At 41.4% G+C, this 26,217-nt stretch overlaps 1 protein-coding gene across 1 annotated transcript in view; it reads right to left on the bottom strand.

Moving 5' to 3' along the window:
• Positions 1 to 5,063: 5,063 nt before the first annotated feature.
• Positions 5,064 to 26,217, bottom strand: part of LOC111156789 (transient receptor potential cation channel subfamily A member 1) — a 105,271-nt gene continuing 84,117 nt past the window's right edge. The window contains exon 29 of the mRNA XM_022517853.1: positions 5,064 to 5,577. Coding sequence (XP_022373561.1) covers positions 5,064 to 5,577 — 514 coding nt within the window. The remainder of the gene's footprint in view (positions 5,578 to 26,217) is intronic.

The raw sequence follows: 26,217 nt of genomic DNA, 5'->3' as shown, positions 1-26,217 counted from the left end.
TCGGACCCAACAGCGATACTTGCACAATAAAACTCTTTAAATAATTAAGAATTCATTCATCGAGCAGCTTATTTGTGCTAAATCTGACTACCTATTACTGATTATTGCTCTGAATTTTCATTCACCAACTCTTCCATTCTTAAAGAGAAAATTTCTTCCGGTTGGTGTTACACATGTTTTCTGTTTCTTAAGTCTCAGAGGAAAGAACCACCTTGAATTAACAGATGTATTGACAATGTGATATGACAGTACATTCAGATTGGAAATTTTAACAACTTGAGGATAACCTTAACAGAGATAGAAAATTTTTCTTTTAGCACAAAAGTAAAGGACAAAAGTCAAGATATTTTTTGGAACTAGCCTTCTCTCTCTGAATGTCCTGTGGAGTTTTGTTGTTTGAGGGACTATTTCAGTTATCTTTCTACTGAAGAGGTGTCTTATTAATTAGCTAGTGAATGACTGAAAACTTTACAGAGACTCAGGGTGTTTGGAGTATCATTTTTGTCACTCAGATCATCTAATTTATATATTCTTAGAAAGCTTCCATGTAAGAAAGCCACATGAATGGTGATGATAATGTGTTACAGTTGAGTATCAACCCCATTAGGGAATGGACTGTGCTTCAATTCTCCCTGACAACCTAACAGCTGTGTCAGTTTCCAATTAAAAAACTGTGTTGGTGATATTGCAAAGGTGGCAAGAGGAGGGTCAGGCGAGGTAGAACTTGTGAGAGCAGCAAAATCTTCTTTTAAGGGATGTTTAATCCTAGCCCAAAATTTCTTAAAATAGTTGGACCAAAAAAACAGTGCAAAAAGGAAGAGCAAATCAGTTAAATTTTCTGTTAAAAAGTTATATTGTAAGGTTAAGAACTGCATTTTTTGATACATTGGTTAACTTCAGCCAAGACCCTTACTAAATTGTTCTCCCCAACAAATTGCACTGTTTTTAGCAGATCTATTGGTTTAGAGAAGCAGAAGTTGATGGCAAATTACTCTTTTACTTGGGAAAATTTTCATGTTATATTATTATAGAGACAATTTGGGTAGACTGCATATTTGATAATGTATCTGATTTGACATATTTGATAAAAAGAATTTTATCATTTTTTCATTAGAGGTTATTAAAGTTAAAGGCTAATTAGTTAAGAAGGTGGAGGCATATCTTGAATTTCCAATCACTTCTTGGGGAGGAAAGGAACAAAGGTTGCAAAGCCAGGAGTTCTTGTGCACAAAAGCACCATCTAGTGACCAGAGTGAGTAACTGCATGGACACAATAATAACGGCAGAACCCATTACAGCGCTGGGCACAGTAATTGGCTCCCTTATGTTTGCTCTTCTACCAGTGTCAGTGTTACTATCAAATGAAAATAAATTAGCAGCTAATCTGTAATTAGTTTCAAGCCTTATATTTATCTTCTTTCAGTAAATTCTTATGGGTTAATGTTTTCGTGCATTTTTCAGCCTTTCAGTATTGGCTGTTTCAAACATGACCTGATAATCATATTAAGTTGCAAATGACTAATAACTGATCTCAAGTCTTCTCATCCCAAGATGTATTTAAATTTTGAAAGAAAACTCTCTATGAACAATAGAGGGATCTTGGGTATTAACTAGACTTACAGTAGTGGTCATATCCCAATATGGACATATATAAAATCATTATGTTGTACACCTGCAACTAACTTATATAATTATATCTCAGTAAAAAGAGAGATCTTGGGCGCCTGGGTGGTTCAGTGGGTTAAAGCCTCTGCCTTCAGCTCAGGTCGTGATCTCAGGGTCCTGGGATCGAGCCCCACATCGGGCTCTCTGCTCAGCGGGGAGCCTGCTTCCTCCTCTCTCTCTGCCTGCCTCTCTGCCTACTTGTAATCTCTGTCTGTCAAATAAATAATAAAATAAAATCTTTTAAAAAAAAAGAGATCTTATGGGTTAGTAGGTCTTTAGGTATTTTTAATAAAGGAAAACTCCTCAACCTTTTAAAATAATTGACCAACTATTAACAGCATAAATTTTTTTCCCAATTGGATGGCATGGCCATTAGAAAACCACTTGGAAACATCACCAAGGCATTAAAATTGCTAGCTAGTCATGCCTTCCTATTGTTTAGGAGGGCAGTATGTGTAAATAAAACACTACAGAGTTAAGCTGATACACAGAGATGTCATGCGTTATTTTTTTTCTTATGAGATGTCATGATTTTTCGTTGTCACTTTATAGCCAAAATATAGCTTACTAAAAGCAAAGAGATGGCTGCTGACTTTTACGAAGAAGAAACAGATTTCCTGAAAGTACAACCACATAAAAGTTATACAATTTTTTTTCAGGCCTGGATTTTCACTCTCTACCCACCATGCAACCTGCCTTTTCAGAATGTCCCTATGTGCTTCTATGGCACAAAGTGTCATTTTTATCATCAGGGGGCAAACCTACTACTTGTTAAGAAAATAGTGTCCACAAACTAAATGCCCAACAAGAGTAAAATGATTAAAAATATATAGCATATCTTTGTGCTCGACTAATATGTAGACAGCAAAAACAAATTGTCTAAGAATATTTAATGACATCAAAAGATGCTTTGGACATACTTTGATCAGATTTTTTTAAGCCTCCATAACTATATTTAAGTTTGCTCTCAAGTTTGAAAAAAGTCAAAGAATTTTTTTACATCCCTAGAAAAAATAATGGAATACTAATGTCATTATTAGTCATGGTCTTCTGTGGATGTTGGGATGAGGGGATAAGTTTTCACTTCCTATTTACTCGTTTGTCTTTTTAAAAAAATTTCAACTCCTGTTTTTGCCAGATTGTATTAATGTCCTCAATTATTTGTCCATCCTTTAGTCTCACACTTCATGTAATTTTGTAGCTCCCCCAATAAAAAGGGATATTCTCACCACCCCTTGTATTTGAGTTCACACTTGTGACTTGCTTTGGTCAACAGAATGTTAGCAAGTGTGCCATGAGCAAAGGCCTGAAAAGTGATTTTGTGGTTGGGCTTGCCCTCTGGCACCTCTGCCAGCTCCATGAGAAGACTGGCCTAAGCTAGCCTGCTGGTCCCAGGAGGAGGATAAAGCAGTCACCCAGCAGAGTCAAGCAAAGCTGAGCCCAGCTGAGCCCTGCCTTCATGTTCATCTTCCTCTGAGATGTTTGTGGTTGATGGTAATGCAACATTGTTGTAGCAATACCTCCGTAATTCACTAGTATTCCAAGGAAAAATCTAAGCATGAGGTTCAAACAAGGAGTGTCTAGGATAACTGCGGAGTAGAAAAGAGAGACCCAAGGATGGGACAGGTGTCTCCTCACTGTGAAACAGGTGCAATAATGCTCATTCTCATGCCTTCCTTCTTTATGTTGTCTTCTTAGATAATGAGATCTTAAATGGAATCTGTAGTCCAGGTAAAGAGATTGCCAAGAATCTGGGTCAGCTCTAATCATTTATGTGCTTTTCCTGGGATTTTCCCTTTGCTTTTCCTTTTAGTCATGAGTAAGGAAATTTGTCAATAATATAATCCTTGTCAGAGAAGTCGCCGTGTTATTTTTCAGGTTTTCATGCTCCAATTTGTCTCCCTTCTTTCTCTCTCTGTTCTTCCCTTCTTTTCCTCATCTATAGTTTTCTTGATCACAATAGTGAAGCAACGCAAAGGAGCAGCAATTCTAGTGTTTTTTTGTTTTTGTTTTTGTTTTTTTTCCCCAGGGACCACTGCCCTGGATCAGCTTGATTTGATACAGGACTGTCTCATTACATGTTTACCCCTGCAGGTATTCCTCTTGTGTGCCATCCAGCCTCTGGTTTTCAGAGACTCCAGTGCCTTTGTAGACAGTACTTGACTACATTGACCAGCCAGACTGAGGCCAGCAAATTCATCACTGTTCCCCTGTCTCAAGCCAAAGCAAGTAGGGTTTTAGTGGAGGTGGAGGACTCAGGACTAAGTTCCTCCAGAGTGGGCTCTGAGCCACTTCTCTCTAAGACCTGAGGTGTTGGGACAGGTCCTAGATCATCAGCAAGGCTGAGGAACCAGCAGTGTGCCTTCACGCCCTGAAATAATCAGCAGGGGACACCTGATACCCAGAAGGAACGATGAGCCACTCAGGGCTGCGGAGAAGGCATGAATAAGATGGCAACTCATCATGGGTCTTCAAGCAGGGTGACACCATCTGGTCTCCTTTGTCCTCCTCACCGTTCAGCAGCAAAGGAGTAGATGTAAGGAAGAAGGAGCTCCATCCCACCTCCACTCCAGGCCCCTCCCGCCTATGCTGGCTTGGTGAAGAGAAAAGCTTGAATACATATGAGGTTCAAGTTTTAAAGAAAAAATGGAAAAAAAAAAAACTGGAGTACATTTGAAGAACTAAAATAAAACATTTGATAAATTGAAGTGACTTAAAAAGATGGGCGCTCAGTCTGGTATCATTAAGGAAACGTGAAAGCCAGCTGGAATGCACAGTTAGAACACAGTTGAGAGCAGATACTGGAAAACTAAAACTACTTAATGCCTAAGCTCCCATCCAGCTGAAACTGCTTACTCAACCAGCTTCCTCAACTTAACCAAACAAGAGATTTGGGATGAGGAGGAAGAAGAGAAAAACAGATGACTCTTTCATTGACTGATCATGAGAGAATGGGCTTCCTCTACACTCCCTGCCACCTATGCCTTTCTCACCCCTCTCCACCCACCCCACCCCATCCCACCTCCCAAGGACTTTGCTCCTTTTGTGGACCAGTGACTTCCAGGTAAGAGATGATCTCACCAGGCATCCTTCAATCTTGTAGGAAGAGAAGCCAGGTGTCTGTGTCCATTTAGGAAGAGATAATTAATGCTACACACACTTTGTTCCTCATAAGGCTCCTTTCCCTAGACTGAGTCCTCCATGTGCGTGTGTGCACACACATGCCCGCGCTCGCAGACAAGCTGGTGCGTGTGGTGGGGGAAAGGGGTTGCTTGTTTCAATTCTCCTAAAAGGTGCCTTGGAAATCTTTACACCTGGAATGGGAGGGCCTAAGTGTCTCAGGTCCTCATTACTAGGCTGTAGTAGCTCATTCCAGGCAAACAGGAAGCACTTGCCTCTCACACTGGCCTGTTGGAAACATAGGACTCATGTGAGTGTAGCTCACGCCCACCGCTCATGGGTCCAGCCAGCTGCTCGGCTTGACCCCCACAGCTGGACTCACCTTGTATTCCTACTGCTGCAGCCACTCCTGAGAATGGCTGTTGACAAATGACCGCTAGGATGGCCACTCCATGTGGCACGTGCTTTACCCGCTCTCGGTCATGGCCCGCTCCCTGCAGCGCAGTCTCCTCAGCCCCACTTACGGACATGGAGGCCCTGGCTTTGACCACCTCTCTCCCATCCAGTGTCCGAGTTCTATTATATCCTTTCCTAACTTGGGACCCTTGGGGCCCAGCGAGGGGGCCTCCCAGCCACACCCTGCCCGGGAAGCCAGGGCCATCTTTCCCAGCAGCGGGGTCAGAGAGGAAGGTAGTTCTCCAGAACCAGGTACGGTGGTTCACAACGACAAGCTGTTCTGATGACAACAGCAAGCAGATGATTTCTTCAAAGTCAGGTAGGACTGATTCCCTACTGCGTGGGCAACAGGTCTCCCATTTTGGTGGCTTTTTGCTCCCTGCCTCAAAAATCTAGGACCTCTTTGATGAGGTCCCTTCTTCACGCCTTTCACTGTGCACTGCCTCACTTCTCCCCAGTGGCTTGCCTTCCTGGTTGGTCCCCACTTCAGGTGACACAGATGCTATATTATATCATCTGAACTATCCATATTTCTAAGTCTTAGAGTCAAATACCCACACTATGTGTGTATGCTTTAAACTCGCCCCTCACGCTTAATCAAACACAATCCGGGTGTAGCAGAGACTTTCTGTTGCATGAAGTCAACTCCTGTATGTTTTATCAGAACTTGCGTTAGAAGATTTAATATTCTGGGATGCCTGGGTGGCTCAGTCGGTTAAGTGTCTGCCTTAGGCTTAGGTCATGATCCCAGGGTCCTTGGATCAAGTCCTGCATCAGGCTCCGTGCTCAGCAAGGAGCCTGGTTCTCCCTCTGCCTGCTGCTCCCCCTGCTTATGTGCTCTGTCTCTATCTCAGACAAATACATAAAATCTTTTTTAAAAATTGGAAGATTTAATATTTTAATTACACAGTGAAAATCTTTTTATGACTTCACATTTCCTTTTATCACACAAGTACTGCGGCCCAGCTCGGTCCTGCCCCACAGGTGTTTATTGTCTTGTTTTGGCTAAATCAAGCACAGCGGTGACCATTTAGCAGAGTTGATGGTCCTATATCATTCAAGTGTCCTATAGGTAAACGTTCCTATAGCACATTCAGTTTGATTGCTTGTCAAGTTGAAACATCAATAAAAAGAACACTATTAAGCTGTCTTAAGTAAATGCTAAACCCAGAGAAGCTAAGTCAAAAAAGTATTTCCTGGACTTGTTTATTTGAAACAGACTTATCACCACTATCTGAAAAGAGTGACTTTTTTGTCACCTCAGGTGTTCTCAATTCAGAGAAATTAGTGTTCTAAGTGAGAGAGAATAGAGTGTAGCCTTTCAGAGAAAACGAGGTCTCCGGAGCCGGCTGGTTCGCTTTAAATGTGCGGCAGCGTCAGATTCCGAGCGCGCCAGAGCGCGCTACAAAGCTGCTCAGCCCTCTTGGATTCTAACTGGGAGCATTTAGAAAGGCCTCCTTTCTGGTTGTTCAAGTCACACATCCTAAAATCCTGCAGCTGTTCCCACAAGATTGCCAGCAAGATAACAGCTATAAAACTCAAACCGTAAGATGCAAAATTTTGCACATTTTCTCCGTTCTGCCCTAGCAAAAATATGCTGCCTCCTTCCCTGCTTCCGAAGAGCTCTTGCTCTGGGGCGGGGGAGGGGGGGCTCTTTATGACTGTCCATAGGGAAAGGAAGAAGATCCTGTGACCAGTCAAGTTTACTACATGTCTTGGTTTCTCGAAGGCCTACAATTTACCCACGAATGACTTAGTTTAGAAATGCTGCGTTTGTTTCCAAGGACACCCAGCAAAAGGAAGGGCCACCTTTGAAGTGAGTGGGCACGGACCGCCCTTCTGTTTTTTGCCAGTGAACAAAAGCCCAGCCTTTCTAGTTCTAATGGTTTGGACTAATACAGTGTGAAAAACTAAATATAGAATACTTTCGTTAAAATCAGATTAGGCTAATTCTATATGAAATGCTTTAATGAAAAATGTTTAATGGTTGAAAGACTAGAAGGCTGGAGGTAAAGCGCAGGTGCAGGAATGATACTCTACCCTCCCCGGAGAGCCCGCTGCTACATACTGTGAAATGTCAATTAAAGTTTAGAGTTGCCTGGCTTGGCTAAATGTCTTTTTCATGGGAAATTTTCATTCTCTTATGAAATAATCATTTGGGGTTAAAATATGTGCTGAATTATGCGGGCATTCCAAGTTATGAAGAAATGGCTTTCTTTTGCAAGCGAGCTGTAAGCATTCTTTGCTGTTTTTATGAGGTCACCGACATGACTTTTAAATGGGGCTCTAGGCCAACTCCGATTCTCACATCAGTTCATTAATTCACACAGCTGTCTCTGAAAACTACAAGAATAATATATACCGCAGACAGAGGGCCGGAGAGGGGTGGGGTGAGATTTCAAGGCTGTATTTCAGTCGGGAGATCCTGCTGACATCATAAACTATGAGAAGACAGCCTAAGCTGTTTGGGGAACAGCAGTAGCCCCCCTGATGGAAATACGGCTGGTTTAATTGATTCTTTTTCATTTCAGAACATACAGAGAGGGGGACGCCCAGCCATTTTTATTCTGATCGAAGTCAGAACATGAAAGGCAGGCACTGCAGGAATGCATTCGCAGGGAAACCCAAGCAGCACCCTGGGGTGGGAGGCGTGGGCCATGGTGGTGTGGACGATACGCGTGCAGCCGCACTGATGTGGGAAGGGCAGGGGAAGAGTTGACCGCATTCTGAGTCTGTGGTGTGGACCATTGCAAACTCACCGTCTCCATCAAGAGTCTTCCCACGTGAGATGTGACACAGATGATGTGATGGCAGCAGGGCTGAGGCGTTGGGAGAACAAAATCCTCTGACAAAGTTTCCTTTCCCTCTGCTCCAAGGTGTGTGGCAAACACAGAGCATGGCGGATCACATGTGCTGTGATGGGACTTTTGACCGCTTTGCCCACTTGGTCCCAGAGAGGAGAGGCGTTGCTAACATCTGTGCCACCAATTCAGTCTGCTAGGAGCCCAGACCAGAAGGGTTTCACACCCAACTGAATTTAGAGGCAGTAAAAGAAATGTTTGTGAGGATGTGCTGGTTTCCAATGCCGCCTTCAGCATTACAATGGTATTTTTTAAAAGAATATCTGTGGTTTCATAGCCTTTCCATTTCCAGATTTGTTTTGGTTGCCATGGGAAGGTGAGGTAAGCCTCTTGGAGAGCAATTTTAGTTTCACAAATACATCCAGCCAAATTTCTATGTCTTTGGATGGGAGAAAGTTCTACGAAATGTGACATTTTAAGTGTGCTCTTCAGTGCACACATGGATATTGGAGGTTTGGGTGTTCTTACTTCTGTACACACAAATGACCTTTTGTACATGCAAATTGAAGCTTTGCATGAGAAACATAGGTGTCCTTGAAGAGTATAAGATGGCTAATGCATTAAAAAAAGGTGGAAAAAATTAAGTTTACTGAAGAGATCAAAAATGAATCTCTAGTAAGATTTCCGGAAACTACACACTTTTCATTCTCCTTCTATACTTAATTCTGGGCACAAAAGCTGTGGCTCTTTCACCTAGAATCTTGAAAATATGTAAAAGCCTAGCAAATTGAGCAGGATTGTCTTAGTGTGCTCAGGTTGCTATAAAAAATTACTATAGACAGTGACTTATAAACAGAAAACATTTATTTCTAACAGTTCTGGAGGCTAGATAGTCCAAAATCGTGGCGCCCACAGATTCTGTGTCAAGTGAGAGTCCAAGCCTGCTTCTTGTAGTAACCTCACAAAGTGGAAGGGGTAAAAGGGAGCTCTCTGGGGTCCCTTTCATAATGGTACTAATCCCATTCATAAAGTCTCCACTCCCATAACCTAATCGCTTCCCAAAGGCCCCACCTCCAAATACCATCACATTGGAGATTAGGATTTCAACATGAATTTGGGAGGAACACAGATATTTATATCATAGTTGGATTCCCAAGGCATAGGCGGCAATCCCCAAGCTTTACCTGAGAGGCCTTCAATTTGGCAACCACGGCTCTGCCCCTAACACCCCAGGCCCTGTCCTACTTCATAGCCTCTCCTGCAATTCTGTGGGCTCTGACCAGATGTTAGACCAGATGGAAGTGCCTCTTCATCAAGGAAAGTTTGAGCAGTCCTCATGGAGATCATGTGCAACCTTAGCAAGGCAGGTTCACCTTTTGGTTTTTTGGGTTTTTTTTGTTTTTGTTTTGTTTTGTTTTTTAAAGATTTTATTTATTTTATGACAGAGAGAGATCACAAGTAGGCAGAGAGGCAGGCAGAGAGAGAGCAAGAGGGAAGCAGGCTCACCGCTGAGCAGAGAGCCCAATGCGGGACTCGATCCCAGGACCCCGAGATCGTGACCTGAGCCGAAGGCAGAGGCTTAACCCACTGAGCCACACAGGCGCCCCACGTTCACCTTTTGATAGACTTGTGTTGAGAAATCCAAGCTTAGTTAAATATGTTGTGATTTGTTTAAAAAAAAAAAAAAAGATGTTTCATGTACATTTCTGTAAAGAAAGCATGACTATAGCCTGCTCATGGGTTTTCATTTGTTAAGAGAGAATGACTCAATTTTGCATGCTAACAGTAGTAAATGGGTGAAAAATAAATGACAGCTCTCGTTAGGCAAAATTGCATAATTTTAATTAAGAAATAGTAAGTTTATAAATTAGGGAAGCAGGAACTGAGGGAGAAAACTTAGTGTAAGAATTTTAAATGTTAGCAGCCAACATTCAGAGAGATGTTTGAAATCGGAAACTAATCTTGCTAGCTTTTTACAGGGTAAGAGCTCCAGAGTGAAGAGTTAGGAGATATTATGGACTGATGTTTGTGTTCCCACAGAATTCATAGGTTGAAGCCCTGACCACTAATATGATGGTATTGGGAGGTAGGACCTTTGGAAGGTTAATTAGGTTTAGATAAGGTCACGGGGGTAAAGCATCATAATGGGATTAGTGACCCTATAAGAAGAGGAAGGGACATCAGAGCTTTCTCTCTCTCTCTCTGCCTTGTGAGCACACATGAAGTTTCTCACGAGGAACGGTATCAGCCAGCATCATCGGTATCAGCCAGCATCATCGTCTTAGACTTCCCAGCCTCCATAACTATGAGAAATAAATATGTGTCATTTAAACCAGCCAGTCTATTATGTTTTGTCATAGCAGCCCAAGCCAAGACAGCAGCAGAATTCTGAATTTTATTATTTTAGTCCAGTGAATGAGTCCTTTTTTAAATAGTTACTGAATTTTCTCTTTTGTTATTAAGATTTGTTTTATTTATTGATTATAGACTTACCAACTGTTTCACTGTAGTTGAATCTTCTCAGTTATACGCTTCAGGTCCTCGTACTGTATAGCTGACAGCTTACCAGCCATGGGTAGCCTCAAAACTGGAATGTCCAGGTGACAAGGAAGACATCAAAAGAATTTCTGTAAAATGTGGAATTTTTAGAACTTGTGGGTCTTTTATGTTTACCTAATAAATCTAGTCTTTTCCTTGGTGAATAAAAATTTAAGGTATTAAAAAATGCTCTGGTGATCTCGATAGGATACAGATTCGATGACTGAAGTCCTGTCTTTGCTCCTTGGTTATTCTTTCTTGTTTTCAAATAGAAAACTGACCTGGGAGAGAGACTCTAAGTATTAAACAGATTCATACTGTGAATGATTTCTGTTTATCTCTTTCAAATATAGCCAAGTGCTTCAAGTCTGATTTCAAATAATTGTCATATAAGCAATACCGTTCTTTTAGGACTAGTAATATTGTCTAATGGCCAGCCATTCCTTCTGAAAGTAGTTTTCATTTTTATCTATTTATTGATTTATTAGTGACCTATCCTTCTTAGAAAGAAAGGAGGCCACTTTAGATAATCCCATTGTTTTCTTAAAAGGATTTTTATTACTGATTATATTTATACTCAGGAGCACTAGGAAACTCTTCAGCCCTTAAAGATGGGATCTGCAGATACACCGTCTGGAACTTTGGTCCTTTGTGGGACTAGCGGTTGGGTCAATGATCCAACCATCAGGATCAGCTGGATTTCTGCCTCCCTTCCCCTACACAGGTCTCCATGCCCTTAGTGGCCTAGTGTTCCCATGACTTCCCCTCACTGCTTCCTAAGCCTTCAGGAACAATGTTAGGTAATGGTTAAAAGCATGGCCTCTGGTTTCAGACCTCAGTTTAAATCTTCGTCCTATTTAAATATTATATGACATAGGAAACAACTCTATTTCTTCATCTGTAAAATGGGCATCATAATGATCATACTATCTTACGAAATGATTTGGGGGTTAAAATGAGACAATGTGTTTGAATTACCTGGAAATACTTGCATGACCTAGGAACTCAGTAAACATCCGTTCCTCTCTGTTCACCATATCTGGACCCATTTCTTCTGTTTGATTTTCCCTGGTTCAACTCAAAGCTGAACTCTGGTGGTTATCCCATTAGAAAAAATATAACAAAGATCTACACATAGATATCAGCAACTAATGAAACAGAGTTTCAGGAAAGTTAGGCAACTTTCCTAAGATGAAAGAATTAATGGCAGAGTCCAGTGTCAAGCTCAGGGTGGTCTGACATCAAAGTCCATGCTCTTGACCGCTATACCGACAGACTCGCAGGAGTTGCTGTGAGGACTCCATACAATGGGGAATTCTCCTCTAAGACAGTTCTAGGTATAGATGGTAAAAAGAGCAAAGTGGACACTAAACAGCTAAAAATAAGCAAATGTTCTTTATCAAAGATTTACCGTGGAAGTAATTCTCTCAACAGTGGAAGCATACCTCTTTCTCGACATATTAGCTAATTCTGAATATTAATGACCTTTGTTATTTTTAACTCTAATGAATGAGAACTGTCACTTTGGAGGGGGTCAGTGACCAGTAAGGGAGCATTGCGTTAATCTGGGAATAGATGATAAGAAGCTGAACTGGGAGATGGTGCTAGGAGTTGAAAAGAAAAGATAGAAACATATTCCAGAAACTTCCCACCTGCTGAGTCAACCTCTCTGCCTTCTGCCCTCTGTGGCTGATAATCTCGTACCAGTCTCTACCTCTGCCCCACTAAGGACAACCTCATTCTCAATTGCTTTACTCTCCTCTCAGTCTCTCCAGCCTCCAGGCCATTATGGACAAGCTAGCCTTTGAAACCACTGCCTAATTCACAGCCTTCTCCTCCTGGCCTCTCTTGAGTTCGACCTCTGTGTCCAAAAACTATCATCTTGCTCTTCTGGAAAATAACTACTGAATTTTCTCATATGCATACCAAGGAAGCAAAGTTGGTCCCTTGATTTACTCTGTGTCTTTGCTTGTTTGACCACTCTGTGCTCTAGCTTCAGAATTCCAATGCTCCATAAATTAAGCACAATCACAATGATTATAGTCATCACTTTTCTAAGAGTTAATAACCTGTGACCTAGCAAACACACTTTGGGATATAAAATGACTTTGGAAGTGTCTTTTTTCAGTATTTTGGAAGAATTTGAAAAATATTGGTACTAATTGTTGTTTAAATGTTTAGCACGCCTTATTTTTAAAAATAGTACCTCCATTTACCAGCTATGATGTTGAGAGAGTAACAGCTATCTCATAATTTAAAGGTTAGATGACAAAATAGATACAAAGTCCTATCACAGAGTCTGGAATGTAAAAGAAGCTCAATTAAAAGTAGTCAAAAGTAAATTTTCATCCCCTCTATCTCAGTGGACAGGGCAGGAAACCTCAACGTTCACAGAGTTTTTAAAGTTTATTTACACACACACACACACACACACACACACACACACACACACACGTAATTTATACATTACTGTAAGAATGAAACCTCATTACACATTGATACCTAACAGTGAATGGCACCTGATAATAGCTTCTAACTTTTTATACACTAAACAGCACAATTAAGTCTTATTATATAAAAAGTGACACTTTAAATATATTTGATGAGTGATTTGCTAAGACATTTACAAAATTAGGGTAGTAGGTTTTTATCCTTTATTAATACATTAACACATTTTCAAGATTAACCTTAAAATCTTTAATATCACTTTTATAAAAGTATATTATTGTAAGTTGTTCAGTAAATCCTGGAAACATGTTAAAGTATTAGTCTAAACTGTTACAAACAAATAAAAATGAAAGCTCTTTCTCTAAAAGCCTTTAAATCCTTCCCAAATATAGTTTTCTCCAATGATTTGCTTTTATTCTGTCTACTTTTTGCACAAATTTTATGAGTGAAATTTCAAGATTTCTAAGGGATATATGAAAAGCTTTCATTTTATTTGCATTCTACACTTAACTATTGTTCCTTGTCATTTACAAGGTGAACTCAGGAACGCTTGTAGTAATGAAATTGAATGTTTATTTAGATGTATTGACGTCCTAAAAATTGAAGCTTAGTTTCCAACCATCCTTGTTGTGTTAGCTTGGAATTTTGCTGATTATTCTTTTCCTTTCACTATGTTATGTGTAGTTAAAAACAGTACATAACTGGAAATTGGGGACAAAATTTCAAATCCATTTACAAATGTCCACATATTCTGACTTTAACTTAGCAGTTTATAATTAAATGTTGATATTTAGGAACCAACTTAACAATTTATTAATGACTACAAACAGTATGATTTAATGTTTTAAATTTACCATTTCTTTCACAATAGGAAAGATTTAGCTCATTATTTTAAGGAATTTGCTAACTTTTATATTATTCAGGTTGATTTTTTTTTTTTTTTTTTTTAAGCAGAGAGCCCAATGTGGGGCTCGATCACAGGACCCTGGGATCATGACCTGAGCCGAAGGCAGAGGCTTTAACCCACTGAGCCACCCAGGTGCCCTCAGGTTGATTTTTTTAAAGTCGAAGAATGCAAATGCTCTTATTTGGTTATTTTCACTACTAGAATTTTCCCCAATATTATTTTACCCTCGAATGGGATTATTTGTAGCATAGCTTACACAAGTAAATGCATTTAAATTAGTTTACATCAACACTCCTTTAGTTTTGGTTCATTTATGGTTTTATGTAATACTACTAACCCCTCTTCTCCCCACTTTTAAAATGAGATGCTTAAAATAGAAAGGTTATTAAGATATAACAAAAAAGGATATTAAGATATAAAAAAAATTACATGTAATTTGCCTCCTGCCTTATAATAGTTGTTAATATTATAAGGTAGGTTTATGATGCTGGTGATGTATCAGGTGTTGGCTGTGAAAGTGACTGGGGGTTTTCACAGATAGACCCAGGCGCACAATAAGCGTAACTTGATCTGGATGGAATTTCATATTGAAATAAGTAATTTATTGCATATTTGACCCTTTCAATCTCATGAAAGTATTCCAGGAAAAATTGTAGCACCTTGTATAAAGAATTTCTTAGATGGATGTTTTGTACTATTTTGACTTTGACTAGGCTGTTTTTCTTAGGTCCTTATCAAATAAAATAATTCTCCATCAGACTGAAATGAAATTGCATATTTTAAAGTGTAATTGAAGATGAACTTACGCTGTGTCAAAGATTGAAGCTTATATTGGGATTGAAATGCAATTATATAACTGAATGTGGAGAATAGTGTGTGACTATTATTAAAATTCTCTTTAAGAGTAACTCAGCTTGTGGAATTTGACACAAATTCTCCTTTTCCATATTGATGGACTGGCTTCTTGAATCGGCGCAGTCATTAATTTGAAAGGAAACTTTGGAAAGGTCTCAAGAAAGACTTTCTGCCCCCAATCTGCCTCAGATTCAAGTTGCCCCTGCATTTGGTATCTCCCTTTCCAGATCTTCCCCATTACTTTAAGCAGACTTTGTTCAACAGGGTGACTCACTGTGTGGCCTGTCTAGCTAGTAACATGGGTCTCCTTACCCCTCTTTCTCACTAACAGCCCCCGCACTCAATTGATCATAAATACCTCCTGGATTCTGTCCTTCTCTGCTCTTCCAGCCATTTCCTGGAGCCTCTGAGCATCCTGTCTTCACTCCCTGACCATTAGAAGCCTGTTCCTAGGCTCGTTTTCTCCCAGAGCTCCTCGGCTACTGATCACACGTCTTTGCTCAGGCACACTGAAGTCTCGACTTTCCTGGAACATTTCTGACCCTTTCACAATTCCATGACTTTCTCTTCCCCGCTGTGCTTTTCTTCTGCTTGGCCAAGGAAAAAACTACTTACCATTCCATAGTCCTCAAAATATGTTTGGTGAGTAACTGGCTGAACGAAACTCCAACACTAGAGAGTAAACCATCAACCTACCACCTCCAGGTAGGCTCATTAGGTGCATTTCTCTGGGTTTGGAGGTGCTGAGTAGTAAGAGGACACAGGGCCTTGGGGACAGTGATGGAGCAGATGAGAGATCAACAGGGACCCAGGAGGCCACCAGCCACACTTCACCTACCTCACTGTTGGCCAGGGACAGGTCTGGTCAATGTGGCCAGACTCGGAGGCTTAGAATACAACCCAAAGAAAGAGGAGGGGAGAACGGAAGGTGGAGTCCAATATTGTTAAACCCTTAGATCATTTAGGGGATTGCTTTGTGGATAATTTTGAAAAAATAATGTATTGAGGTGAAATTAACATGAAAGTAACCACTTTAAAGTGAAAAACTGTGGCATTTAGTAACTTCCTGATAGTCTGCCACCAGCAGTGATGGAAATGGTTTGGAACCAGATAAATACATATTTTCCATCCTTCCCTCCTACTACCGTTGCACACAATATTCCTTCAGCACATGAATACACTCTGTAGCTCTCCTCCCTCTCAACCTTGAAGGTAATGTCCAGCTTAAGTATGAGAAATGTGTCTGAACGCCTGGGAGATGCGAATCCCACTTCTTACAATTCTGGTGTAACTGCGTGATACTGAGCGAGGAGCTGGAAATGCAGATCGGGTGGATGATGCTGGACCCAGACTCAAGCCCACATTTCTGCTTTGGAGTTTGGGACAAGAAATATGCTTCTTGTGGCTCTTCTATGTCCGATTGCAGATCAGAGGTAACAAGGAAATTCCCCAATTTAAGAGAAGAGCAGTTGAGCGCACAACATGAGAGTAGTAGAAGATGGTACAAGATGGAGCTTCTCCTGGGCTCCTGGGGAGGGTGTGTGTGTGTGCACGTGTGTGTAGACCTATATCACTTACTCTCTTCATAAGGGTGGTAGATGTTGGTAAATCTTGAGATTTGTAAATATGTAGTTGTGAGTCTTTCTTATTTTCATTTTCTCACCATTAAAAGACCCCATGCAGTGCTATGTAGAGGCCAGTTTTGGCCAGAGTGAATACAAGCATTTAACTTCATTCTTGAAGGGCACCTGGGTGGCTCAGTGAGTTAAAGGCTCTGCCTTCAGCTGAGGTCATGATCTCAGGGTCTTGGGATCGAGCCTCGAACTGGGGGGGGGTCTCTGCTCCACAGGGAGCCTGCTTCCTCTTCTCTATCTCTGCCTGCCTCTCTGCCTACTTGTGATCTCTGTCTATCAAATAAATAAATAAATAATCTTTAAACTTCATTCTTGAAATATGTCTAAGTATCTGAAATGTGATTGGCATTGAGATCATGTGTCTGTGGATCTGTTAGCTGACAAATTTATATGTATATATATATTTATATGACGAATTTATATGTCTACAGTGAATCGTATGAGAGCATTACCTACGTTTCTTCTAAATTATTTTATTTTTAGAATTAACCACACACATTCTTTCTAAATCATGGAAATACCTCTCAAGCTACGATGACCATCCCATCACCAAGGTAAGCCTGTCCTCACATTATCCACAAATGCTTGGTCCAGAATAATTTCAAGTGACGAAATTTTGAGAACAGGCTGCCACTGCCTGCATAAGACAACGTCCCACTGTAACAGAATGGACAGACTGTTAGGAGATTCGCCCTGATCCACTGTATGTGGTTTCCTTCCTGTAACGTTGGCTGCTGCATGCTGGTTTTAAGGCATGGGCTTAATCGATGTTATGAACCCAAATCACATTCTGTAGCTCCTGTAAGAAGTCCGCGCTTCTGAGTATGAGCTTTGTTTTCTTAGTGACATCAGTTTGTTTTAATATTCTCATCAGGGACTCTATTGTGAGAGGAGACGTAAATTAGGCTTTACTCTGTTCATTCTGAGTTTCTCACAAGCAGAAATTTTGGTGAATAATCTTTGGAAATCCAAAAGCCTTATGCAGTATGATAGCATAATTCAGTTTCTCCCTCACATCTCATCTGACATCCTTCTGGGGGAATAAATGAGTATTTGAGGCAGGAGACAAACACAAGTGAAAGAAGAAGGGGCTGTGGGGGTGAAATGGGGGACAGCTGAGAACAGCAGAGTTTGGTGAAATATATCTGCTCACTCGGGGTGTGGATTCTCAATCGTCCAGCTCCCTCCATGCTTCCACCCGTCCGACTTCCCCACCTGCAAGGGCAGCTGCTCCAAGGAGCAATTTATAAAGTTGCAGTTCATATTGTGGTTGCAGTTCTAGGACTGACATGAAATTAAATCAGGCTTGAGTGCTGTAGGATACAAAGTTACCTTCCAGGTTGCAGAGCCATCTACGACTCCTAATAAATCTTAGAAAGGTAGCATTCCACCAGTAACTGCCCAGTTTCCTCCTCAGGAGAGGATACTGAAATGGAAGCAATGAGTTTTCTTTGCTGCTGGATTTCATACTATGGAGATGTACATTGGAACCACATTCCTAAGCACCCCTTTCCAACTATGGGGTACATGCTTTCTGAGACTGTTAATGAGCCCTTAGCTTTCTCCTCTGTGTTCTAAATTGCTGGGGCCACATGGTAGGAAATCATCCATGAGAAGATGACTGTATCCACAAAGTTTCTCTGTTTTTCAAGTCTAGAAGGTAAGTCTTTAAAAAAAAGTCTAGGAGCCTATAAACATGCCTTTGCTCAGGTGTCATCCTTCAGCTTCCAAGGACAGCAACCAAAGCTGACCGCCAAGGACTCCTCTGTGTGGCTGAAGCAGGTACCATCAGAGGGTAATGCTGAATTATATCTAGTGCTAACTCAGGTTTTCTACTGTTTTAAAATTTAACCTTCAATTATTAGTCAATCTGCCTTAAATCTTGGGACACAAATGGTCAGTTGAGGCCCACACCAAGTGTTTGTCGGCATTGGCACTCAATTTTCCTCAAACCTACCTGAGTGAAGCATTACCGTGGTGCCCTGTGATGATGGTTGATTTTATGTGTCAACATGGCTAGGTCATGGTACCCAAGGTTCCCAGTTTTTGGTCCAACACCAATTTAGATGTAGCTGTGAAGGTAAGTTTCAGATGAAATTAACATTTAAATCAGTAGCCTTTGGGATGCCTGGGTGGTGCAGTTGCTTAAGTGTCTGCATTCAGCTCAGGTCATGATCCTGGGATCCTGGCAATGGAGTCCCCTGTCAGTTCCCTGCTCAGCAGGGAGTTTGCTTCTCCTTCTCCCTCTGCCCCTTCCCCTGCTCATGCACTTGCTTGCTCTCAAAAATAAATAAAATCTTTAAAAATAAATCGGGAGCCTTTGAGTAAAGCATATTATCATCTGTAACAGGTATGTACCATCTATAACCCAGTCCGTTGAAGGCCGTAAGAACAAAGGTTGGATTCCCCACCCTCCCCCCGCCCCCCACCCCCAGGAGGAGGGAAATCTGCCTCAAGAATGCTTGTGGACCCAAGCCACATGGGCTATTGCCTGGGCATCCGCTGCAGATTTTCCTTGTCTGCGCTCACAATCCTATGTCCCAATTCCTTAAAATACAGCTCTGTCTTTCTCATTGTGTGTGTGTGTGTGTGTGTGTGTGTGTGTGTGTGTGTGTGTATTTTAACTCTGGAGAACCCTAACGCATCTCTTTTGCAAATGATGAAACAAGAGTTAGAAATTAATTGACCATAGGCCATGCAGGTGGTTAGCGGCAGGGTAGAGGGTGGGCTGCCCTTTCCTGCAAGGCCATCCTCCTTCTAGTCAACCTAGAGAGCCTGTGCCCTCCCTGCCTGCGGCCCGCAGCCACATGAGGGGCACATGAGGAGCTGCTTGTCTTGAGTCCTGTCAGGAGTTTATTGGAAAGCTTTTCGCTGCAGCTTGCGTGAGGGAAAACGATTTGCTTGGGATGAATGTGGCCACCGATGTGCTTATTTCCCTTAATCTAAACAGGGCCTCAGGCACACTTCATTGATCATGGCTCTTAGCTGAGAGGTGGCCTTAAAGCTTGCCGTAAAGCTTGCCGGCAAATATTATGTTTCTCAGGCAGCCCTACGCTGTCAGCCACATTTCCTGATCTACTCTGATTAGATATATAAACAGCTTCAGTAAAACAGAGCCCAAGCTTTGCTGTTAAAAATATAAGATAAGACTTCCATAAAGATTCATCAATAGCAGAGACACTGTCAAAGTCAGGCCTGAACCCTCAGAACTCACAGCTTTTTTTTTTTTTTTTTTTTTTTTTTTTTTTTTGGGTGGTATAAGTAAGGTCAGTGGGCGAATAACCATGATTTATAATCCTGTTTTAATAGTGGCTAGTGCTTTGGTTAAGGGACACCTTGGGGAGAAGAAAGGGTTAAAATAATTGAGCAGGGTCCCAGAGTGTTCTCATATTAAAAACCCAGCAAGGGACTGACATTACCAAAAGTTACTTAGTCATTTTTGTACCTGCTAAGAAGTATCACCCAGCCCCAGCGAAGAACGGGCAAGAAGTGGGCTGCTGCCAGCAAGGGGCAGAAAGCTTATGAAGAAGACCAAGAACTCCCCCGAAACTCAACTGGGGAAATGCAGCAACTAAAACCGAACATTTGTTTTTAATTTTATTTTTATTTATTTGTCAGAGAGAGAGAGGAGCGAGAGTGAGCACAAGCAGACAGAGTGGCAGGCAGAGGCAGAGGGAGAAGCAGGCTCCCTGCTGAGCAAGGAGCCCAATGTGGGACTCGATCCCAGGATGCTGGGATCATGACCTGAGCTGAAGGCAGCCGCTTAACCAGCTGAGCCACCCAGGCGTCCCTAAAACCGAACATTTTATACCTTCAAACCATCACGGCTGTTTCAGATACATTTTGTATGATAATAAAGTACAAGGTAGGAGAAGTTTGTGGAATTTTCTCATAAATGTGTGTTTAATTAGTGTGTGTTACAATATACCCTTTGAGTGTTGGTCCCAAGGATCAATGAGAGGACCTAAAGGGCGTGTCCACCTCCAATTTCTTGGAAGGAGAACATATCCCTTTTCTATGTAAATTTTAGTATTTGTTTTTCAGAAAGAAAGGGATTAATATCAGTTGTAAAGAGGAAGAAGTAAGGCAAGAGTAAGAAGAGATCTCTCCGATATTGCTTGGTGGGAAAATGTAAGAAGTTAACATGTCCGTGATTTTAATGTGTTTTGGTATTTATATATAATTTCTAAAAGGCATTTTGCTCACATAAAGAGCTGATCATTCCCTGCTTTAATGATCACTTACAGTTTTCCTAGGTGAGCCAACACAGTTTTATGCAATACTAAAAATAATTGTTAACATTTATTGAGCATTTACCATATACCCAGTACTGGTTAAGCCCTTTACACAGATAAGCTGAGGAAATCCTGCCAGCAATCAATGGCTTCCTGCTTTTTTTCCCTCTTAATCTCTGCCTATAAAATTACACATGCTAAATTTAAGCCTTTCTTGATATAGGATACTATCCTCCCAGATTCATGCCTGGTTTGGGTGAACATGAAATGTCAAAATGCCTTTTGTTTTTCCCAAAATAATAGTTTTATTGTCTTGGAATTATTGTAATCAGTCAAAGGTTCCTGTGTCTGGCTATACATCAGAATGGCAGGAGGACCTTCCCAAAAATGATGGTTCCTGGGCCCCCCAATTGCCGAATCTTTAAGAGCGGAACTCAGGAATCTGCATTTCCAGCAAGGAAGGTGATATCTTTCTCCCTTTCACGGAAGAGTTAACAGAGTCTCATAACACTTAACAGCCAGAAATTTACACTGGTAGCAAGTAGGTAGATAGTGAAATTGAAATGCAGGTAGTTTTAGGACTGTTTGTGTTTCTATAAGAAACAATGTATTTTCTTTCTACAAAGTACTCTACTGCTTAAAGCTAAAGTGATATTGGGCTGCCCTGAAGGGTACATTTGAGGCACTTGGGCCACTTCTCTGAAGTTTCTAGAAAACTGAGTACATACAGACTTTCTTTTTTGTTTTGTTTTTAAGATTTTATTTATCTATTTGAGAGAGAAAGTGAGCGGAGTATGAGAGGGTCAGAGGGAGAAGCAGATTCCCAGCCGAGTGGGGAGCCTGGCATGGGACTCGATCCCTGGACTCCGGGATCATGACCTGAGCTGAAGGCAGTTGCCACCCAGGCACCCCTGGACTTTCATTCTTTAGATCAAATATCCTTAGGTTTGGTTTATACATGCAAATGGATTTCGATTATTAGATTGCCTGGAGAGAACCTTTCAGGCTGGTGTGGGTCTATGCATGGATGTAAGGATGTCTGGGGCCATCAGCATTTCGGGAGCAGACCTAACCCTGCACCCAGAATCAGAAGCCCATGCTGTCCCAGTCACTTCCTATCTGCTCAGCTCCGAGCAAACCTTCCGATGTCTTTGGGAGCTCTTCTAGCTCGCTCTTGTCTCTGGCGTTTCAGTGAAGGACCATGAAGGACCATACCCAAGCATTCTGTCCTGAGGAGGGCTACTGCTTCCCTGAACAAAGATTCAGAACAGAGGTGCAGGCAGTCATTTGATGCGGTAAATCCTTCGTGAGAGATAAAAAAACGAATCTCTGATAAAATCCAGGCACGGAGAGCCTGACTGAGAGAAGGGTCTCATCTTCGGTTCGTACCAATTTGCTTGACATTGGTGTTGGGGAAGGACAGGGTGTGCTTAGCTTTTCATCAGCAAAATGAGCATTCTGTTTTGTATGTTATTTTAAAAAGTTCCTGCAACAGACTTTCCCGCATTTTTTAAGGGAGGGGATTTTGTGTCCTAAATATTGCACTCAGGGCTTTTAACAGTAACAGTAAATTATTTCCTTAATTTTTTCTTAATCCCCAAGTATACAGTGCGGACACAAACAGATCTAGCCTTTTACTATTTCAAGCTCTGAAATATTTATATATCAATCCAGGAGCACTGCAAAGCTTAGTGTGCAGGGTGATTCAGAGCAGGTTACTCCGATTACAGGGCAGTCTCTAGTTGTCATTTCCTGTTTACCCGAGGTAACAGAGCATCTTGCTACCACAGAGTGGAATCAGATGGACCCTGTTTGCACCCGTGAGAGCTGAAGTTACAAGGACCATTTCTGTTTTTTAAGCCATGTTTACTCTCCACGGAGCTTAGCCATGCCCATTTCCTCCTCATGTTTATGTCCCATTGCTCTATTTACATATTTCTTCCAAAACCCTATCATGCAGTTGCACAATTGTGATTTCCTTCCCCTATAAAGGAAACATATATCGTAAAGAATTGTATATAATAATTACATGAATAGGAGCGTCTGGGTGGCTCAGTGGGTTAAAGAAGCCTCTGCCTTCAGCTCAGGTCATGATCTCAGGGTCCTGGGATGGAGCCCCACATCAGGCTCTCTGCTCAGCAGAGAGTTGGCTTCCTCCTCTCTCTCTCTGCCTGCCTCTCTGCCTACTTGTGATCTCTGTCTGTCATAAATAAATAAGATCTTTTAAAAAATTACATGAATAATATTGAAATATGCTATAAATATACAATATATAATTATATATAATATATACTTATCACTCTAATATAAATTTCCCTCCTGTATTACATGCTTCAGCTGCTACCTGACAACCCTGCCAAACCCATTCTCTTCTGCCGCTCGCTTGTCCATTACCGAATAACCTTGGGGAAAAAAATGTGAAGTTGACAACGATTCAAGAAAGAGGACAGTTCTCTGAAGCCCCAACCTTATGAAATGCTATTCATTCCACCATACCTGTTTAGTTAAACTGAAAGAAGTGTCAGTCTTGCCAGCCGAAGTGTGAGGAACCTGACCAGTGAGGCCGAGCCTTGCACGCCCTTGGCGCGGTCACCATCACCAGCGTGGTGAGGGCCACTACCTGCGAGTGCATTCGTGCCCTACTTTGTGCTACAATGTCTTTCGGCATGCAGCTGTGATTGGTGGTTGAGGCCTTTGCCTTTGAAGCAAACACCAAGAAAATGTACTTCTTGGGGGGTTTTGACTAATCTTCCTATTTTCAGATGCAGTGCTGACTAATCTGACCATTTTCAGATATGATGCAGAGTGGAGTTGCAGAAATGCAAAGTAAGGAGCTGGTTTAAGAATTAGCAAAAGTCTCTTAATGAGAAATTGAGCTAGCATCAAGGGACATCCATGTGGGGAGCAAGAACCCATTTTGAGAGTATCTTAAAATTTTATAACTCCATCTGTGAATGAATCCAGGCACAGTGACAGGGGGTAAATAGAGCAAGTCTTCTGGAAACTCTAGAGAACAACCGGTTAAGTGATGGCCCTTCTCAGTTTCTGTTCTGATTGTTTGAACTCTCGTAGGGTATTATAGACTTCATGTTACAGCATCCCGAATATTGCTCCTCTAATCCTGTGTTTGGCAACCTCGGGCTTCGGACGTTAGGGGAATAAGTGTTTGCTCTGGGAACTGGCCTGTACGTTGTAGAACATTTAGCATCATACTCATTAGACACAAACAGCATTTCCTGCACCCCAATTGTGACAACCAAAATGACCCTGTGCCGCATTCTTCAAACTGAATGAAAACAACACCCATTTGGCATTTCCATTTCCATTAGGAAATGGACCAGATGTTCAAGAGGAAAATAAAATGCACTAAAGAAGAAAAATACTGGCTTCTGTTCACAGGTGGCCTGAAGGTCATCCCAACTCCACCCTGTTTTGGCTTCCCCTCTTGTAAATGGTCGACTTTCCTAGGTATTATGTTCTTGCTTCTTAGTTTCTTTTAATGTCTGTATCCTGTATCTCATAGAGATGAAATACTTTTCTGCCCACTCTCCTCTAGATGTGGTGGGGGACTTGCCTCAAAGATCTGGCTGCACCCAAGCCTTTTAAAAGGCACATTAGTAAATGGGACTGTAATCATAGGAAGACAGCAAAGGGGTGGAGAGATCTAGATTGAATATTTAATTAAAAATACTGGGAGAAATGAGCTTGTATAGAGAGAGAAGGGAAAGAATGAAATAATAGAATATACACTAACAGTCTTTCAATTTATTAAATTATAAAGGAAAACTTCTGTGCTAATCAGCCAGACTAGCTAGGGCTAGCAGGTCTGAAGTTAAAATATGGACTATCAGGGCGCCTGGGTGGCTCAGTGGGTTGGGCCTCTGCCTTCGGCTTGGGTCATGGTCTCAGGTCCTGGGATCAAGCCCCACATAGGGCTCTCTGCTCGGCAGGGAGCCTGCTTCCCCCTCTCTCTCTGCCTGCCTCTCTGCCTACTTGTGATCTCTCCCTCTGTCAAATAAATAAATAAAATCTTAAAAAAAATATATGGATTATCTTTCTAAGGCTTAAGTGTATTTAAGTTTAGGGTGTTGATTTGATACAATTATAAATTGCAAAAATGGTTACTGCTATACTCTTAGCTATATTAGCTACCTTCTCCTAACTCTTCACATAGTTATGATTTCTTTTTTGTGGTGAGAACATTTAAGTTCTACTCTGTTAGCAGTAGCCAAGTGTATGATACATTAGGATTAACTATAATCACCATGCTGCACTTTTGTTTTTTAATTTATCGTTCCCTTTTGGAAGTCTCCTCTCTCAATCACGCACTTCAGCCCCTGGCTCTCCTGTGCTCTTAAGTAAACTCTTTCCAATAACTGATGACATCAACATGATCATTCTTGTGTCCACATCCTGGGAGAGATGGTGACTTCTGGGACTCTGGCTGTACCATCAGCCAGGGAAGCTAATCTTCTTTGTCCCCCTGCCGTTCCTTGTAAGAGGAACTCAATAACTATCTGTTGAATGAATCACTCAGTCAATCAAGAAAGCTTAATTTGGGGCACCTGGGTGGCTCAGTTGGTTAAGCAACTGCCTTTGGCTCAGGTCATGATCATGGAGTCCTGGGATCGAGTCCCGCATTGGGCTTCCAGTTCCAGGGGGAGTCTGCTTCGCCCTCTGACCTTCTCCCCTCTCATGCTCTCTCTTTCTCTTTCAAATAAATAAATAAAATCTTTTTTTAAAAAAAGCTTAATTTTATTTTTCATTCTAGGAAATTAATTTTTTCTGCACTTATAACCATGACAACATGAAAGCCTGTTTTAAAGTAATGTCCACCAGTTAATTAGAAGGATTAATGTTGTGCTCATTAGATGATAACTATCACAGTAGTGAATTGTGTTTGCCTTTAGGTACTGGAGAAATAGAATCAGCTGAAGCACTTCAGGTAGAAAAAGACCAAAGCAGAATCACGACAGAACTGGCAGAGACTGAATAAAGGAGGGTTCCATTAATATCCAACCCCCATAGAAGAGTGGAGTCACTTCCAAGGGTGCCTGGTGCACATCAGGCACTCAGTAAATGTCAGTATGATATGACATCATCATCATCCTTGTGGTAACAAGGTAATTTTAAGTAATGTTCAGGTAAGACGTGATAATGTCAAATCACGCATTGATGAAGTTATTTCATTTTTTATTTCTCTGATGACCCGCAGAAGAAGGTGGCCAGGTGGCACCACTGTGTCTCATACACAGATTGCCGTTTAATCTCTGAGCCGACCTCAAGCTCAGAACTGGAACTGACTACCATTGTTTTGTTATCATTGCACTTTATTTAATGATTACTTTATTACAAACAATATCGATTTATGAATGGTGGTGACTATGGTGTCCTTTAAGATATGTGTTTTGGGGGATAAAGCAAGCCAATTTAAAGAAAATGTGAAGTTATTGATAGGAGAGGAGGAATACAGCTCAGTCAAAACCTTTTTTCTTTTTTAAAGATTTTATTTACTTGAGAGAGCAAACAGAGGGAGAGGGAGTGGAAGAAGCAGGCTC

The sequence above is a fragment of the Enhydra lutris genome, unplaced genomic scaffold (assembly GCF_002288905.1).
Source record: "Enhydra lutris kenyoni isolate GAN:26980312 unplaced genomic scaffold, ASM228890v2 scaffoldscaffold49, whole genome shotgun sequence".
In the NCBI taxonomy this organism is placed as follows: Eukaryota; Metazoa; Chordata; class Mammalia; order Carnivora; family Mustelidae; genus Enhydra; species Enhydra lutris.
The sequence above is the reverse complement of the archived record's forward strand: the minus strand, read 5'-3'. Positions and strand labels throughout refer to the sequence as shown.